Source organism: Sphaerodactylus townsendi, linkage group LG15 (assembly GCF_021028975.2).
Source record: "Sphaerodactylus townsendi isolate TG3544 linkage group LG15, MPM_Stown_v2.3, whole genome shotgun sequence".
NCBI lineage: Eukaryota > Metazoa > Chordata > Lepidosauria > Squamata > Sphaerodactylidae > Sphaerodactylus > Sphaerodactylus townsendi.
Window position 1 is genome coordinate 33,423,673 of NC_059439.1, and position 17,886 is coordinate 33,441,558.

At 44.4% G+C, this 17,886-nt stretch overlaps 2 gene segments (V, D, J or C); one reads left to right on the top strand and one right to left on the bottom strand.

Annotated features, from left to right (window-relative positions):
- Positions 1–8,251, bottom strand: part of LOC125444339 — a 12,897-nt gene extending 4,646 nt beyond the window's left edge. The window contains 1 exon segment of the C gene segment in view: positions 7,864–8,251. Within this exon segment, the coding sequence occupies positions 7,864–8,251 (388 nt within the window).
- Positions 8,252–17,877: 9,626 nt separating this feature from the next.
- LOC125444340 overlaps positions 17,878–17,886 on the top strand; it is a 39,496-nt gene continuing 39,487 nt past the window's right edge. Inside the window, 1 exon segment of the C gene segment in view lies at positions 17,878–17,884. Within this exon segment, the coding sequence occupies positions 17,878–17,884 (7 nt within the window).

Here is a 17,886-nt window from a genome sequence, read left to right on the forward strand (position 1 = left end):
TCCTTCCTTCCTTCCTTCCTTCCTTCCTTCCTTCCTTCCTTCCTTCCTTCCTTCCTGCCTTCCTGCCTTCCTGCCTTCCTTCCTTCCTGCCTTCCTTCCTTCCTTCCTTCCTTCATCACTAAATCCTTGTAATATGATCACTAAATATATCCATCTGCACAATGTGGCTGAATTTGCAAGCCCTGGATTGATTGGATCTTAGATCTATTGAAGACTGCACCCAAATTGTTTCATGAACCCCGCACAACTGTTGAATTTGCTCCCACTCCTTCAATCCAGTTTACGACAGTTTAATGCATTAAATATTTGTGGGTTCCTCTGGAGAACTTCTTTACTGTGATTCACTTAGCAAAGCTGTCCTCTGCATTTGACAAGAATGACTTGAGTATTGCAGAGGTCGTTCTCAGTATCTAACAGGGTGCCGAAACTCCAGGTTGGTGGAGGAGATCTTTTGGAACTTTGACTGATTTCCGGACAACAGAGATCAGTTTCTCTGGAGAACATGGCTACTTTAGAGGGTGAACTCTATGGCATTATATCCTGAATAAAGTCCCCCCATCTCCACAAACCTCCAAAGCTCTCCATCCAAATCTCCGGGGAATTTTACAATGCAAAGTTGATAACCCTGATTTCTAAGTTAACATATCCGGGCCCTTCATGAATGGAGCGGGTACCCTAAAAACATTTTAACGATTAGCAAACTGCGATTCGGGAGAGATCTTTAGCCATTACTGAAATTGTCCTCGTGGAACTCTTCACAAAGTTCTGCACAAAGAGAAAACTCAGACCGGGGAGTCAATATGGACCAAATATTTCCATGGAGAAAGTTACTCACAGGCCACTACCCACACAAAACCGACCCTTTAACATATAGAAAAAACCTTTCCTCGAAAGAGAAGGCCACACTCAATTAAAGCTATATATCATGGAGGGGCATCATCAGCTAGAGGCCTCTATAAATGTCTTCAGTCTGTCTTCCCACTCAGTGCTCGAGATTCAACAGGGCATCCTTGCTTAATCCTAAAATCACACCCACTGTATCACTAGTTAACAGACACAAGAGAATAGGGGCACAGATATAAACATGGGTACATAGTAAGCATAAATCTGTATTTTTTTCTGTTTCTCCATTTTTTCTCAGCATCACACCTCAATCATACCGTAAATTTAGTTCTTAAAAAAAAAGATTTTGGGTTGACCATAAATCCTTCCCCTGTTCCTCCAAAGGGCTGGTAGATATGAAGTTGCAGTGTTAAGACATCTACTTGAAAGAGGCGTGTCCTCATGAAATTTATACTAATTTTTAATTTCTTTTTCTTTTTTACCATAATTTCAGTGTCCTAATCCAATACACCCCTTATTGTTCCTGGCAGCAAAAGTAATTTGGGATTCATTGCCCATTAAATGTAAGAACTCAAGCAAATTAAAGCTTTAATTAAAAAATTCAACTTTATTTGCAATATTACACTTGCAACCACAGTAAAAATAACAAACGTTCTAGTTGGTAGGGATGTCTATTGCACACAGGAGTCTTTATGGCTTTACCCAATAAAAGCTAGAATAAAATATGACGATCACAGAAATACATAGATAAAAAACAAAATTGCAGCATATAATTTGGGTGGATTTGAAATGTAAACAGGTAGCACAAATCTAGCTTAATACAGAATGAATGATAAGACTATGAGATAAATCACGAGAATAATGCAATTTCTCCAGGCTGACCCTTTCACAAAAGAGAACAGAGAGGTATAAGTCCGTGATTAGAATGAGAGGGCAGAATTTGACTGATCCATTGTCTGTAGACGGTTGTCATTTCTATTTTACCTGGAATGGAAGAAAAAAAAAGGATTAGTGTAGTTGCACAGGATGTGTACCATAGAAGAAGGAGAGGAGTTGAATTTCTACCCCCCCCTTTCTCTCCTGTAAGGAGACTCTTGGTGACTTCCAAACTCCTTTCCCTTCCGCTCTCCACAACAGATACCTTGTGAGGCACATGGGGCTGAGAGAGTTCTGAAGAACTGTGAGTGGTCTAAGGTCACCTAGTCAGCTTCATGTGGAGGAGCAGGGAAACAAATCCAGTCCACCAGATAAGAGTCCACTGCTCATGGAGAGGAGTGGGGAATCAAAACCATCCCCTTTCAATGTCTCAGGCATCAGGTTCACCCTTTGGTTAGAAAGAGGCCCTCCATTAGCACGATGACTCATGATACCACATAGATGAAGGTTTGCTGGACTGTTTTGATAGTTTCTATTTTGAGTTGTGGTAGCTTTGGGAAATCCTTCAAAAGCAGCGGATTGGATCCACACAGGTTCTGTATCAGGTGAGGGGAGCTGGTCATATAAACACTCTCCGTATTTATCTTTATATGATCATAAAGAGGCCCTCACCCTGATCTGGGTGGCCCAGGTTATTCTGATCTTGCCAGATTTCAGAAGCTAAGCAAGGTTGGCCCTGGTTAGTAACTGGATGGGAGAACCCCAAAGAACACCAGGGTTGCTTTGTAGAGGAAGGCAACAGACCACGCCTGTCTCTCTTGCCCTGAAAAAACTCTGTAATTGGCTGCGTAAGTTAACTGCAACTTGATGACACATTACACACGTAAAGGTGACCTTATTATCTAGACTTTCTATTTGAAAAGAAAAATTAGTGGCATGATGATTTCTTGAAGTGGATCACAAAAAGAACACCAGGGTTGCTATGCAGAGAAGAAGAAGAGTTGGATTTATATCCCCCCTTTCTCTCCTGTAAGAAGACTCAAAGGGGCTTACAATCTCCTTGCCCCTCCCCCCTCACAACAAACACCCTGCGAGGTAGGTGGGGCTGAGAGAGCTCTGAGAAGCTGTGACTAGCCCAAGGTCACCCAGCTGGCATGTGTGGGAGTGCACAGGCTAATCTGAATTCCCCAGATAAGCCTCCACAGCTCAAGTGGCAGAGTGGGGAATCAAACCCGGTTCCTCCAGACAGAGCAACACCTGCTCTAACCACTATATAACTGCTGCCCATTGCAGGAAGGCAGTGGCAAAACCAATTTTGCTAGTCTCTTGCCCTGAAAACCCTAAATACTGAGTTGCAATAAGTCGCTGCAACTTGATGGCACTTTACACATAAAGGTGACCTATTCTCTAGACTATATTAGAAAAGAAAAAATTACTGGTATGATGATTTCCTTGAAGCGATCACAAAGTGTGTCTGCTGAATACACCCGCCAATCCTGGGAAGATGACTAGGAATCCATGGTTGGCTTTGGTCTCCCATTCTTCTCTCTGCAAGTAATGACTATTGGACCATAGTTTGTAAAGTTGTCCTAGGAACTATCCCACTCAGCTCCTTCCCATCCCATTCATTTGGCCTGATGACAGTCACTGTGGCCAAGAGGAAAATGCTCACGAGGAAGAGGATGATGAAAGTGGAAAGGATGGATGAGAGGTTTAGGAGTCCTTCGTCGTCAACGATGTCTACAATCCCAACGAGGTAAGCTTTGGATGATGAACAGAAATCAGTTCCTTTAGGAGTCAAGAAAGAAAAGAGACGCGTCAATGTAGTTGACAGAAAACACAACAGATGGGAATATAGTAAGGGGGAAGGCAAGAAAAACGAGCGGAAAGGGACTTTTTTTTATAGACAACAGTGACATAGGAGGTTAAGAGCTCGTGTATCTAATCTGGAGGAACTGGGTTTGATTCCCAGCTCTGCCGCCTGAGCTGTGGAGGCTTATCTGGGGAATCAGATTAGCCTGTACACTCCCACACACGCCAGCCAAGTGACCTTGGGCTAGTCACAGTTCCTTCGGAGCTCTCAGCCCCACCCACTTTGGCTAGGGTGTCGGTTGTGAGGGGGGGAAGGGTAAGGAGATTGAAGCTCCCTTTGAGTCTCCAGGAGAGAAAGGATATAAATCCAAACTCTTCTCTTCTCTTCTTAAATAAGGGATGCCAACAGTGCCAACATGAATGATGTCAACAGGGCTGGATTTAGATGAAGAGAGGCCCCAGGTGATCCCGTTTGTAAGGCACCTCCCAAACCCCCACCCTCACGACTAGAGGACGATGTAAGTGTGTATTTATTGCCATCTGTTTAACTTATTAGTTAGGGTGCTTATATTATATTGTATTTATCTATTTTAATTGGTTTAATAGTGAGATTGTATTTTAAATTTGCTGATCGTTAGGTTTTACTCAGTATTGCCCACTGTTTAGCAGCAACTCTAACTTGCTGATGGAGACCCTTTAATTGGAGGCAGAACTGAAATCCAGGGACTATTCATGTCATATGACCCCCCGCTCCCCCCAAATGTTTGAGTTTCTTTCACGTTGCATTCAATGATTTCTTTTAAAACTATCCCATCATACTGAACTCCACAACATGCAGGCATTTATCTCCTGGGAGTGTTGGTAGTGATTTAGTCCTGAATTTGGAGCCTAAGAGTATCTTATACTTAATATATCAGCTGTTGTAACAACAGGAGTGAGGTTTAGGACAAAGTGAGATTAATGAGCGAACAGAGCTTCTTCAGCCTAGCATCTGATCCCGCCATATGGTGCACTGATGTGTCTTGTGTGTGTGTGCGCATAAGGCATGTTTCATGACGGACTTTCTACGTGAAGCCCCAATGGATTCTATCAAGTGCCAGTGTGGTGCAGCGGTTAAAATTGGCTAACTCTACTTTGGCGAACTGTGTTCATTCTCCTCCACGGAAGCTCAATAGCAAGTGACCTTGGGCCAGCTCTCACAGTTCTCTCTGTCTCCTTCTCAGCCCATGTGGAGGTAGCCAATGGCAAAACTCACCTCTGAACGTCTCTGTCTCTTGAAAACCTCCCACAGGGTCACCATAAGTCAAGCTGTGACTTCGACAGCTCTTTCCATCACCACAATGGATTTTATTCCTATCATTATCCTTGAAGTGGGATGAGTACACTACAGAAATCAGATCCAGATCGAGCTAACCTGCTAAAATTCCTTCTGCTGGGTCCAACATGTAAGTAAGCAAGCATGAGTAGGCTATTCCATTGACTCTGCCCAAAGGAGTTGTATTGCAGGGAGCTCAGCACTTTCTGATACTGATCAATGTTTTCCAGGACCTCTCTATGTCCTGAAACATGAGGTGAAGAAGGGAGTGGAATAATGATCCATCCCAGTTGTTTTTCTATTCCTTCTGTGGTTTGTCCTTAAGAGGTAAGAACTGGAATAGTTCTGAGTGATATATGAGAGGAAGAAGAAAGAAGTTTGTTTGTGTATGGGAAGAGAAGGAAAGAAGAGTCAATGGCTAGGATGAGAGGTTCATCTATCACGCTCACCTTCCACGAAGGAAGATGCTTTGCAGGAATTGGAACAATAACAGCCCCTTCCTACTTATTGAACTTTTCTTAAGCAACGTAGACACCTTTGAAATAATTGTTGACTTTCCCAGGTTTTGTCCTACTCAAACATAACTCTCTGGGGGATTGGGAAGGAAGAAAATACGGTGCATGGATGATCTATGTCTTCAAATAAGAACATTGTCTCCAGCCTTCTTTTTTTCATAGCTGCTTCCAGAAAAGATGCAACAGTGGTGGGTCCATCCTGGGTGTTACCACTATAGCAAAGAGATTCCTGGACAAACATCTCTCAAATGATCTTGGAATACAGCCTTCAGTCTTGGCACGCAGGAGGTGGTCCTTTCCTTCCCCCTTCCTCCCATATTTGAGAGTGATGGATTCTCTCCATGAAGGTAGCAGACGATATATCTGCCCAAAGAGATGGATCATCTGAGCATGCATGAATGTAAAGTGGGCCATATGTCTTCAGTGACATGAATGTTCCTTCCTCAATATTTATGGCCCAATCCGACATCTAAGTTTTAGCTTTCTAGTAGTAGGTAAGGTGGTCCTTCATGTTGTAAAACTGACCCCGCGATTATGAGGCACATGGCAGACAAAATGGTTCTTGGATGCTTGTAATCCCTCATTTCTAAGTTAGGAATCCATGTACAGGATTTCTTTTTTTTTCTAGATAGGCATCCAAATGTTTGCACACAAGCAACCAAGATGTCATCCACTGACATGCGCAAGATGACTTTGATGAAAATTACGTTGCGGTTATCATATCCTGCATCTGTTACTTGACCAATGACGGTGTGTTGTAAAACTGCAAGGAAGCCGTTTGTTCATGGAATAATTGGTATTTCCAGTCTTTGGACACACAAAAATGAGGTGAGTCGCCCTGTCTGAAGATAGTGTGCTTGAATAAAAATAGCTATCTTTTGATGTGCACAGATTATGTGACTTTTTTTAGATCACTTATATGTCACCTCTGTGGAGAGAAATATGCACAACAGAACATTGGGAAAAGTTGCTGTTACTAGACATTTTAAAGTGTGTTTCACATTCTCATGGAAAGATTTGATAATGTGCTTGCCTTGGGAACATCATGTGGGTGTATGACCGAGTGACCGAGTGACATCTTTCTCATAGGACTATTTCTTCTCTCCTATCCCTGCATGTATGAAGATGGTTCTTGAAGTGAGATGGGGAACGAAGCATCATTGGTCGATCCTCAGTTGCAGAAAATCCATGAGTAGGAAAATGTGAACTGGTTCAGGAATTCCGCATTACACATATGGGAAGAGAACAATTTTGATGAAAGATTGTTGCCACATATAATGGAGGTGCAGAAAGAGAAAAATGACCAAAGAGTGATTTGCAAGAGAAAAGACTTAATAGAAAAATGCACCCAGAGCATGGATGGTGAACTAATCTTGCAATGCATCCATGCACTGGGCAACACTGGGTAACTAATATTGAAGAGATAGAAAAAGTGCAGAGAAGGGCAACAAGGATGATTGAGGGACTCGAGCACCTTCCTTATGAGGAGAGGCTGCATGCTTGGGACTCTTTTTTTTTTTAGTTTGGAGAGGAGACGTCTGAGGGGGATATGATTGAAGTCTATAAAATTGTGCCTGGGGTAGAAATGTTGACAGAGAGAAATTCTCTTTCACAATACTAGAACCAGGGGGGCATCCATTGAAAATGCTGGGGAAAGAATTAGGACTAATAAAAGGAAACACTTCTTCATGCAACGTGTGATTGGTGTTTGGAATATGCTGCCACAGGAGGTGGTGATGGCCACTAACCTGGATAGCTTTAAAAGGGGCTTGGACAGATTTCTATGGATGGAGAAGTCGATCTATGGCTACCAATCTTGATCCCTTGATCTGGGATTGCAATGTTTTAGCAGACTAGGGTGCTCGAGCAGCAGCAGCAGAAGGCTGTTTCTCTACATCCTGCACGTGCGGAGTCTCTGAAGGCACCTTCCAGGCCACTGCGAGTAGCAGAGAGCTGGACTAGATGGACTCTGGTCTGATCCAGCTGGCTTGTTCTTACGTTCTTATGTTCTAATACTTTCAGCCTGGCATGAAAATCTCAGATCGCTGAGGAGATGCAGTGGATAGATGTGTTCTTCAAAAGAAGCTTTATTTCACATTGAATCCACAGGGGAATTAGGTGGCTCTTTCCATTATCGTGCAGTTGAAAAGTCTGACCACCACCACCACCCCCCACCACCACCACCACCACCACCTCCTGGCACCACATTTCTCACGGCAAGCCAGATTTGTTCTTTGTTTTGAAAAAAACATACTTTATTGCAAATAATTTGTCATCTGCAAAAAGATGCAGCCAGCCAATGAGTTAACACATTGTTAGATCTCCAACACTGCCCACCCATTCTGCTAAAGACTGAATTATGAGACAAGGGAAGACACACGGGAAACGGACTGGTGGGTGGAGGGGGACGGAGAGTGCTCAGCGGAAATGGCAATGGAGGTTAGTGGCAACTGGAGGCGACGTCGGAGAGCACCAAGGAGACGTTGACAAGAGTGGGTTTACCCGTGTTCTTGTCTACGGTCTTCTGAGTCGTCTGGAGGGGAAGCGCCTCGTGTCCCACCACGCAGGTGTAAGTGGCTCCATAACTCCAGTCCTGCTCTTTGACGTTCAACGTGCTGTAGGCGAAGTACCGTTCTGGGCTCTTGGATTCCCGTACGGGTTGGCCGATGTAGTACTCTGAAGGCGCCACAGGCTCATCGTTCCGCATCCATCTCACAAAGATGTCGTTGGGGTAGAAGTCTTTCAGCAGGCAAGTGACGGTCGCTGTCTCCCGCAAAGCCAGTTGCTCCGCGGGTGGGGGCAGGACATAGACGGATGGAGGGCTGCGACTGCCACCTGGACAGTGAAGGGAAGAAAAATATCGGCACAAGGAGCATTCAGCAGGAGGCATATTGCTTGGAGCAGCAGTGGCTTAGGAGGTTAAGAGCTCATGTATCTAATCTGAGGAACCGTTTGATTCCCAGCTCTGTCACCAGCTGTGGGAGGCTTATCTGGGAATTCAGATTAGCCTGTGCACTCCCACACACACGCCAGCTGGGTGACCTTTAAGAATACAGCTTCCCGAAGCCCAGCTCCCACCCACTTGCCACAGGGTGTCAGAGCGAGGGGGGGGTGCAAGGAGATTGTCAGCCCCTTTGAGTCTCCTGCAGGAGAGAAAGGGGGGATATAAATCCAAACTCCTCCTCCTATCTGAAGGAATTCTGAGCAAGACATTTCTAGATCTGTGAGATTACAATTTAACTACAATTTAATTTATCTTGACTAGCTCGTCATGAGAGAAGCAGAAGATAAGCCACTTAGTGGCACTCCTCTCAAAGGTGACCAGGCATCAGCAAAAGGAATCTCAGCAAAGTAGACCCAACAACAGTTTTGATGCAGTTGCTTTCGGTCCAACCAGGAACAGACCCATCTTGCTCTGAGCACAACGATGCCATGGTTCTCCTTGTAGGTGAGATGCAGATCCCTGCTGGCTATTCAGTACACCTTGTGAAACAACCAGCCCAAGGCTACCACTTCTAGGGTCCATCATATCGCTGCATGGTGGGGCTTCACCTCAGAAGTTCTCTAAGCCTTTGCTGCCTCTTGAACTCCCCGATCATTTCCATCCTCCCTGTGCAGCCAAGTAAGTAAACTGTGGCATCAGGCAGCCATCTGTTGGGTATCCCACCACTTAAGTTGGCCTGTATGGCTTCAATCAAAACTTGTGCCATTTCCAGCCTGGCTCTAGTTCTGTGGAATGGGCTTTCTGGAGGTGTGATGGGACTCCACTCCTTGGAGATGTGAGTCCCGGCCTGTTTCCGTCTGGGCTTCTTGGAAGAAGAAGAAGGAGAAGAGGAGAAGAAGAAGAAGAAGAAGAAGAAGAAGAAGAAGAAGAAGAAGAAGAAAAGAAGAAGAAGAAGAAGAAGAAGAAGAAGAAGAAGAAGAAGAAGAAGAAGAAGAAGAAGAAGAAGAAGAAGAAGAAGAAGAAGAAGAAGAAGAAGAAGAAGGAGGAGGAGGTGGGAGAGGAGTGGAGTTTGATTTATATCCCCCCTCTCCCAGACTCAAAGGGCTGGACAATCTCCTTGCCCTTCCACCCTCACAACAAACACCCCTGTGAGGTATGGGCTGAGAGAGGCCCGAGAAGCTGTGGATTCAGCCCAAGGTCACCCAGCTGGTGTGTGTAAGGTGCCTCCAGGCTAATCTGAATTCCCAGATAAGCTCTCCACAGCTGAGGCGGCAGAGCTGGGAATCAAACCCGGTTCCTCCAGATTAGATAATATCTAGCCTTAACCTCCCACGCCACTGCTGCTCCATTTAAGGTGTTTAAATGGCAGACATCTTCTTTGAAAAAGGAGAGGTAGGAGTGATTTGGGGTTTGATATTTTATTTTTTGGTTTCAATTGAAAACATTTTAACTTAGTGTTGGAAGCCACCTTAAACCGCAAGGAAAAGCAGAGAACATGTGACCTCCATCGGAAGGGTCACATTGTCTGCTGGAAGTTGTGGGATTGATACTAATTGGGTGGGCTGTACCATGCATACCACCCTTAATGAAAGGGATAATAGCGTTTCAGTCCCAAAGCAGAAGAATATGAACCAAAAGGCTAGTCAATGCAGCAGTGCTAGAATTCTAACTAGCTTCCTTGATTTAGACCAAAGAAGCCCATGTGTGGTTCTCCAGAAGCCCTCTGATGTGGGCCTTGTAAGATCACTTTGACCTCACAGGATCCATTATAAAGCAGCAAAGCAGAGCCCTGATTTGGAAGGCCCAGGCCAGCCCTATCTCATCAGATCTCAGAAACTAAGAAGGGGTTGGTCCTTATTGAAACTTTGGAATGGGAGACCACCAAAAGGCAGTTTAGGACTATTTTGGAACCTGAGTTTCCAGTCTCTTTTTTTTGGCTACAATTCTTATTCAATTTTAATTTAAAAACAAACAATAAATAGCAGTTTCTACTAATCTTCATCTCTATATCAGTAACATACATATCTATCATATATATATATCATTAACATATACTTCTTCCATCTTAATATACGTACTTTCATAACCAACTTCGTGACTTCACCTTGTCGTTATTTATATTAACTTAATAATTCATTAACTTATATTCCTTATTTATGACTTCGAAACTCATATTAATATTCTTCTTCTTTCCTTCTTTTCTTCTAATTCTAAGTCTGGAGTCTACCAGTCTCAAAGGGCACACAGAACACCATCTCACTCGGTGGTGGGGGTGTCCTTTTAACAATTTTGTGGGATGATATGTACCAGTCACCACCGCTCTGTTTCTTCAAAGATTTCGCTTTCAATGCTAGCAGTTGGGGATGGTCTAACTTTGCATTGCGTAGTTATCCCACTCTCCCATTCCCTCTAGGGTAACGGTGGCGGTTGTATCCACACAAAATGCAAGTTCTCTGTTTTCTTGTTCCCAGGCTGACCAGTTATGGTCTCCCCAATGGTGGGTTGTCACCTCGTCCAGGTGACATTCAGCTCGCCGAGATCCCTCAAGCAAAGGGCACGCTTGAGATTCCTGGTGGTATCAGTCATTTAATTTGGTCTGGTAAATATCACGAAAGATGGTGGGATGGTCTCCACATGAATTTGGCGATTTGGACCTTCACAACCTGAAGAGCAATAAAGGCAGAGATGAGATCACCGTCCATCTCCATAGAAAACGAAAGAACGTGGAATTCATTGGCTACTGATACCTGAAGGTGCTTCATGCTGCATAGGATTAGATTAGATTAGATTAGATTAGATAAAGATAGATTAAGATAGATAGATAGATTAAGAGAGAGAGAGAGATTAAGAGAGAGAGAGAGATTAAGAGAGAGAGAGAGATTAAGAGAGAGAGAGAGATTAAGAGAGAGAGAGAGAGAGATTAAGAGAGAGAGAGAGATTAAGAGAGAGAGAGAGAGAGAGAGATTAAGAGAGAGAGAGAGAGAGAGAGAGACAGATAGACAGATAGACAGAGAGAGAGAGACAGATAGACAGATAGACAGACACACACACACATATATATATATAGCATGAAGCACTAGCAGAGTATCAGACACAATATGTGTCTGTGTGTGTATATATAGTCACATATAAGATATACACAAACACACACACATGCTCAAACACACAAGAATAGTATGTATTCAGCCATTCTTCTCACTTTGTACAGCTTAAAGATGCAAAGCAGAAATAAATAGTTGGAGCTGTGAGCATTTTTGTACATTTTTTACTTTAAACGCTGCTTTTGATACTTGGTGGGATATTTAACCAAACTCTAAGGCACAGCTGATGAATTCTATGGCAATAAAGGCACAGTTGAGAACAATGCTCATTCCTATAGCAAACGAACGGGATTCATTGGTTGCCGATACTCTGCTGGCAGGATTCGAAAGCTAACTATATATTTTGCACATGCTTCAACAAAGAAAAATAAGAGAAGAGTTTGGATTTATACCTGGATGTTCTTGCCGTAAGTGGCTTATAAACTCCTCTCCCTCCTTCCTCTCCCCACAACAGATACCTGTGGAGGTGTAAGCAGGGCTGAGAAAGTCTTGTGAGAACTGTGACTGGCTCAAGATCACTCCAGCTGGCTTCATGTGGAGGAGCAAACCCGGCTCACCAGATTAGAGTTCACTGCTCGCTTGGGTGAGTGGAGAATCAAATCCAGTTCTCCAGTTTAGAGTCCACCTGCTCAGAACCACTGTACCATGCTGGCTCACCAATATATTTAGGGTGTCATCATCTCATGGTGGTAAATCACAGCCTTCCTTGATCGACCCCTTGTCCCTCTGGGTGCTAAGTGTCTAGGAAACAAAGGCTTGATGACTTCATTTTGTCAGTCCACCAACATCAGTTTTGAGGAAGTCAAGAACAGGTTTTCTTGTTGAGGTTATGGCCCCTTCCGCATTTGGAGGCGGAAGGGTTGGCCCGGGCTGCTCGCACCTAATGCACTGGGACTGGCCCTCAAGATGGAGAACTGGGTTTGATTCCCACTCCAAATAAGAGGTGGATCTCCTTAACTGGTGAAGTGGGATTTGTTTATCCGCTTTCTACACACAAAGCCTGCTGCTGGGTGATCTTGGCTAGTCATAGTTCTTCAGAACTCTTTCAGCTCCACCCCACTCCCACAAAATGTCTGTTGTGGGGAGAGGAAGGAAAGGAGCTTTAAACCTCTCTGAGAAAGGGGTATAAATCCAAACTCTTCTTCTTCTTGTTCCCTCTAATCTAACTGGTTTCCACCCCCACTGCCACCTTCAAATATCATCCACTTACTCAGAGGATACCATTTTGTCAGCAGGGATTATTTGGGAGAAGAGGAATGGTGGGACTGCCAACAGGTGTAGACTCTTCCTCCCATTCCCTCCCCACTCCTGCCAATCTTCAGGATGCTGTAAGTGACGTAGCCTTCCCAGAAGGCACCACTGGCCCATTGTCATACACAGAGACGAGTTCAGAAGTGTGCTGTTCTTCTTCCAAGAGATGCTGATTGATGGGGAAAAAAACCACTCACATCACACACAAGAATCCGGCCAATGGTAAATTAAGTTAAGATTCTCTTCTACCGCAGGTATGGGAGATGGTGACCTATAGGTGTGGCGGTTGGTTACATCTGAAAGTCAAGTCGAGATCATTATTAATATAAATTGGAATTAGGATTGCTTCCAAAGGTTGGAAAGAAGGGCTAGATAGAAAGGTAGAAAGACTTTGCTAGGGAGGGAGTGGGCATCCTGCTAGCACAATAAGTATAAGTATTTGTTATCATTGTGCACGCACAACGAAATCTCTACAGCAGCATTCCCTCGATGCACACAATTTCAGACTCATACCCCATCCTCACTTCCTCCACCCATCCCTACACAGCTCAAACACATCAACACCTAAGTCAGCAGAGTTTAGCATAGCCACAGCTCTAGAGTAGAAGCTGTCTCTAAGCCTCTTTGTCCTAGTTTTATAGACCTGTATCATCTGCCAGATGGTAAATAGTTCAAAGAGAGTGTGCTGGATGAGACTGGTCTCTGTAGAATATTTCATTTACTTAGGCTTCGGGAATTATAACTCCTTCCAAGGAGGGGAGAGGACCGATAATCCCTCTGTGCTGGGTAGTGATCGCCTTTGAGCTTCTTCATCTGCCACTGTGCAACTGGAGAACCGTGTACACAGATGGTAGGTTAAGACACTCTATAGCACAGCTGCAAAAGGACACCAGAGTTTTCCATTCAGTTGTTTCCTAAAAGTCTCAGATAGTACAGTCTTTGTTGTCTCTTAACCACCAAGAGCAGTCTGTACTCTAGGTCAAGTCCCTTTTATCATGACACCCAGAAATTTAAAACTAGCCACCATTTACTTGATCTCCATTTATAGTCAAGGGTTGAATTTCTGAGCTAATTCCTCTATAGTCCAATTATAAGCCTTTGTCGTGTTAGTAAAACTGGGAGTCTATACTCACGTATTCTCTGTTTGATGGTGACTTCTTTGTGATTTCTAAGCACATGGTGGCTACTTCTGCACTGGAAAGGTGGTGCCCTTTTCCATTGCTCGAGTGATACTGAGTGGCTACTTTGTGCCTGCAGCCCACCAGATCATGCTCTTCATCGATTTCAGCTCATGGGCTTGGGACTAGGCCTGCTGTTCACAGTCCAGGTGATCTGGATATTTCCCAGGAAGGAGCCCTCCACCAGGCAGGTGACAGCAGCTGTCCCTTCGACCAGATCTCTGTAGGATGGTTTGGTGATGGAGACGGTGGGTGCTTGCATTGACTTGTAACAAGCTGGGAAGGATGCCAAGAGACATGAGTGCTTCAATAAGTGCTTAAATGATCAGACTTCTACGAATGAGAAAAAATGTCATCGCAGTTCTAGGCACCCTCATTTGGAGTAAGATCCATTGAACTAATTGTCATGCACTTTTCAGTAAGCTTGCAAAGTTTAAGTTGTATGGCAAAAAAAAGGAATTAAAACATGCTTAAAATTATGATATATATCCTGCTAATACAAGTCAGGAATTACTCCTTCTCTCTCCCATGCTACTTTTCCTCAGCTCAGATGGAATTGATTTGTTCATGAAGTCTGGTCGGCATCAACTTCCCAGAAGTCTTTGACCAGATTGGTCAGCCATTTTCAGTTCTGTGGTTGCAAGCTCTGTTGGATGCGTATCTCCCTGGCTCTTTTTTTCCCAAAAACTTGATTCCACTTTCTCTTTGCCTGTTCAGGACCCTTGAGTCTGATGCTATTTACTCTCAGCTGGGCCCAGTTCTCCCTGTTGGCCTGCACTATGGCCCCTTCCGCACATGCAGAATAATGCACTTTCAATCCACTTTCAAACCACTTTGCAGCTGTGTGGAATAGCAAAACCACTTGCAAAACAATTGTGAAAGGGATTGAAAGTATTATTCTGCATAACGGGAGGGACCTATGTCTGCCTTGATTTTTCAGTTCCTAATTTTGCTTTAAATGACCCAACAAAGTTCACAGGACCTCTACATTGCTTATAGCCAAAAAACTGCTTCATCTTAGTCACACCCCTTTATCTGCAATTCTTTGTGCCTTATCTTTAGACTGAAATAAAATGAAAACATGGATGACATATCAATCTGTTACCCAAAGAACTGTGTTGAGACAATAAAGGGTAAGTATGTCATGAAATGAAAAACTGAAATGAAGTTTCTTAAATTCTTACAAAAGATCTCGGTGGTATTACTTGGATCACTCTTTAAAAACGCATTAGAAATAATACAAAGACGATTTTCCAGTATGTGATCATTCCAATAATCCTATTGCTTGATAGAAACCCTACCCCCCCCCTTGTAAATTGTATTTCACAATTCAAACTGAATAAGTTGTTTCTATAGCTTCACAACAGTATTCTAATTCCACAGGGGATTCTCTAGTAAAGGGGTGGGCAATTATTTTTTCCATGGGGCCGCATAAGAAACAGAAAATATTGTGGAGGGTCAAGCCAGCAGTAGGGCTTAGCTCCCCGCAGAAGCCAGCAGCCAAGGCAACCGGCTTCTGCGGCTTAAGGCTCGCCCCAGCAAGGCAGGCTAGTCAGGGTCATCCGGGTAGGCCGGATGTGGCCCAAGGGTCGAGCAATGCCTGTGGTCTGCTCTAGTATGACATGGCCAACAAACCAAAAGCTGGACTTTACACTTCACTGCTCACCTCGGTGATTGCTGGTGTTGTACAGTTCAATGTTCCGATGCCTGGAAGGTGAGTCACTTGGGAACGTAGCGGCTCCCCTTCTGCCCCAGCTTCTTTGCAGGATGTTTTGTTTGATGAAGCTGGAGTAACCACTGCCTTATTTCCCACTCTGAGGATCACCTTTTGGTTCCACTCCACGACGCCATTGATCAGTTTCCACTTCTGACTTCACCACTGCCAGAACTCCAAAAGGATGCATAATGAAGTTCCAGATTGGTCTCCGTGTTCTCCGCATCACAGCCAGGGGTTAATAGGCGAACTTGAATGGGCTCTGTTTCAACACAATCTGAAAAAAAAGAGTTTAAAAAATCCCACTTACTGATATCTGGGAAGATGCAAATAGAGCCTTCTGTAAGGGCATGCAGTCCTGACCAGCCCCTGTTCGATCCCACTGTGTCTCCTGTCTCCTGACTGGGATGTGGGAACCGTTCTCTTCTCATTCCCCTCCATGCTGCACTTGGGTTTTTCTGCTTTGCTTCTCAGGCCTTATCAGCTCATTAGATACCTGCTATTGTAGCTCTGACAGTAGTATGGAATGTATGCAGTTCTGACCCCAGGCAGGATTTATGTGATTTAGAAAAAATAAAAACAAATGTATATATTGCTGAATCTGCCAAGCTGATGCTTAGCACGACTACTTTGACAATATGTCATGACACAAAGGCTCATTCCGCACGTGCAGAATAATGCACTTTCAAACTGCTTTCAGTGCTCTTTGAAGCTGTGCGGAATGGCAAAATCCACTTGCAAACAGTTGTGAAAGTGGTTTGAAAACGCATTATTTTGCGTGTGCGGAAGGGGCCAAAGATTTGGATTTCTTTTTAAAAGGTGGCCCTCTGCCTCAAAATTAATACCGGAAAGTTACGAAATAAAAGTTTGAAGAGCTCACTAAATTTCAAAATGGTGGCTACTTTTTTTTGACCCAGCTGTTGTGCTGCCTCCACTTTCTGGGGGCTTTTATTTCATGTAGGGGCAATATTTATATCCCACCTGGAGGATGGCGGAAACAGGGCTTCGCAGATATTTTGGGGGATGGCACCTTACCATGGCTTTACCCTCTCAAAACACCACGGGAATTCCTTTTCCTCTACCCCCCTAGGGCCACGGTGGCGAACCTTTGGCACTCCAGATGTTATGGACTACAATTCCCATCAGCCCCTGCCAGCATGGTTAATTGGCAGGGGCTGATGGGAATTGTAGTCCATAACATCTGGAGTGCCAAAGGTTTGCCACCACTGCCCTAGGGCAAATGCATTTGTCATGAGTACGCAGCATATTTAAAATTACCAGTCTTGGTTTCCACCCCATGCTCAGTGCCTCACCTCTCTTTTCGATGCGCTTTCGTTGACCCTGTCGATCTGTAAAAGCAGAGTGCTTTACGATGCACGTATAAGTGTTCTTTTCAAAGTCCACAGAAGGCACTGTCAACTGACTGCTCATGCTGAAATGCTGCCGGAGTGTAGTCCGGGAGACCTGTGGGAATAGCTTTATTCCACTTGAAACGTGCGGTTCCCATGTGATTTCTGCATTGCCTGGAAAATATCCAGTAGCCAGGCAGCCAAAGGTTATGCTTCCTTTATTGGTGGAGCCACAGCAAGGAACCAGAGGGAAGACGGAAGGAGGTGATTGGCTCGCTGTGGGAGAAAGAAAAGGGATAGAAGCAACAAAGAAAATGAAAAGACAGAATTCAGTCTTGAATTACATTGTGTTCATATCTACTGATCTCCTCATTTATCTATCGTCTGTCATCAAAGGTTAGCGGATAATGCCTCTGAAGAAGAAGAAGAGTTTGGATTTATATCCCCCCTTTCTCTCCTGTAGGAGACTCAAAGGGGCTTACAATCTCCTTGCCCTTCCCCCCCTCACAACAAACACCCTGTGAGGTGGTTGGGGCTGAGAGAGCTCCCAGAAGCTGTGACTAGCCCAAGGTCACCCACGAATGCACGCAGGCGCAGGCTGCCATGCATGCCAGTGCAGCAGTGGCGTAGGAGGTTAAGAGCTCGTGTATCTAATCTGGAGAAACCGGGTTTGATTCTCCGCTCTGCCGCCTGAGCTGTGGAGGCTTATCTGGGGAATTCAGATTAGCCTGTACACTCCCACACACGCCAGCTGGGTGACCTTGGGCTAGTCACAGCTTCTGGAAGATTTCCCTCTGTCTCTTGTTCCATCATCCTTTTTGTTGGTGTTTTGGCTTGTTTCTCTCTCTGCTTATTGTTCGTCTTCACGGAATCACCTCTTCATCTCACCTCATTTCTACAGTGTTCTGGGACTACGTTGTGACTGAAATCTGCGGCATTTTGCAATGAAACAGAAGAGGAATACAGTCAACTAACTGAGATGGATGGT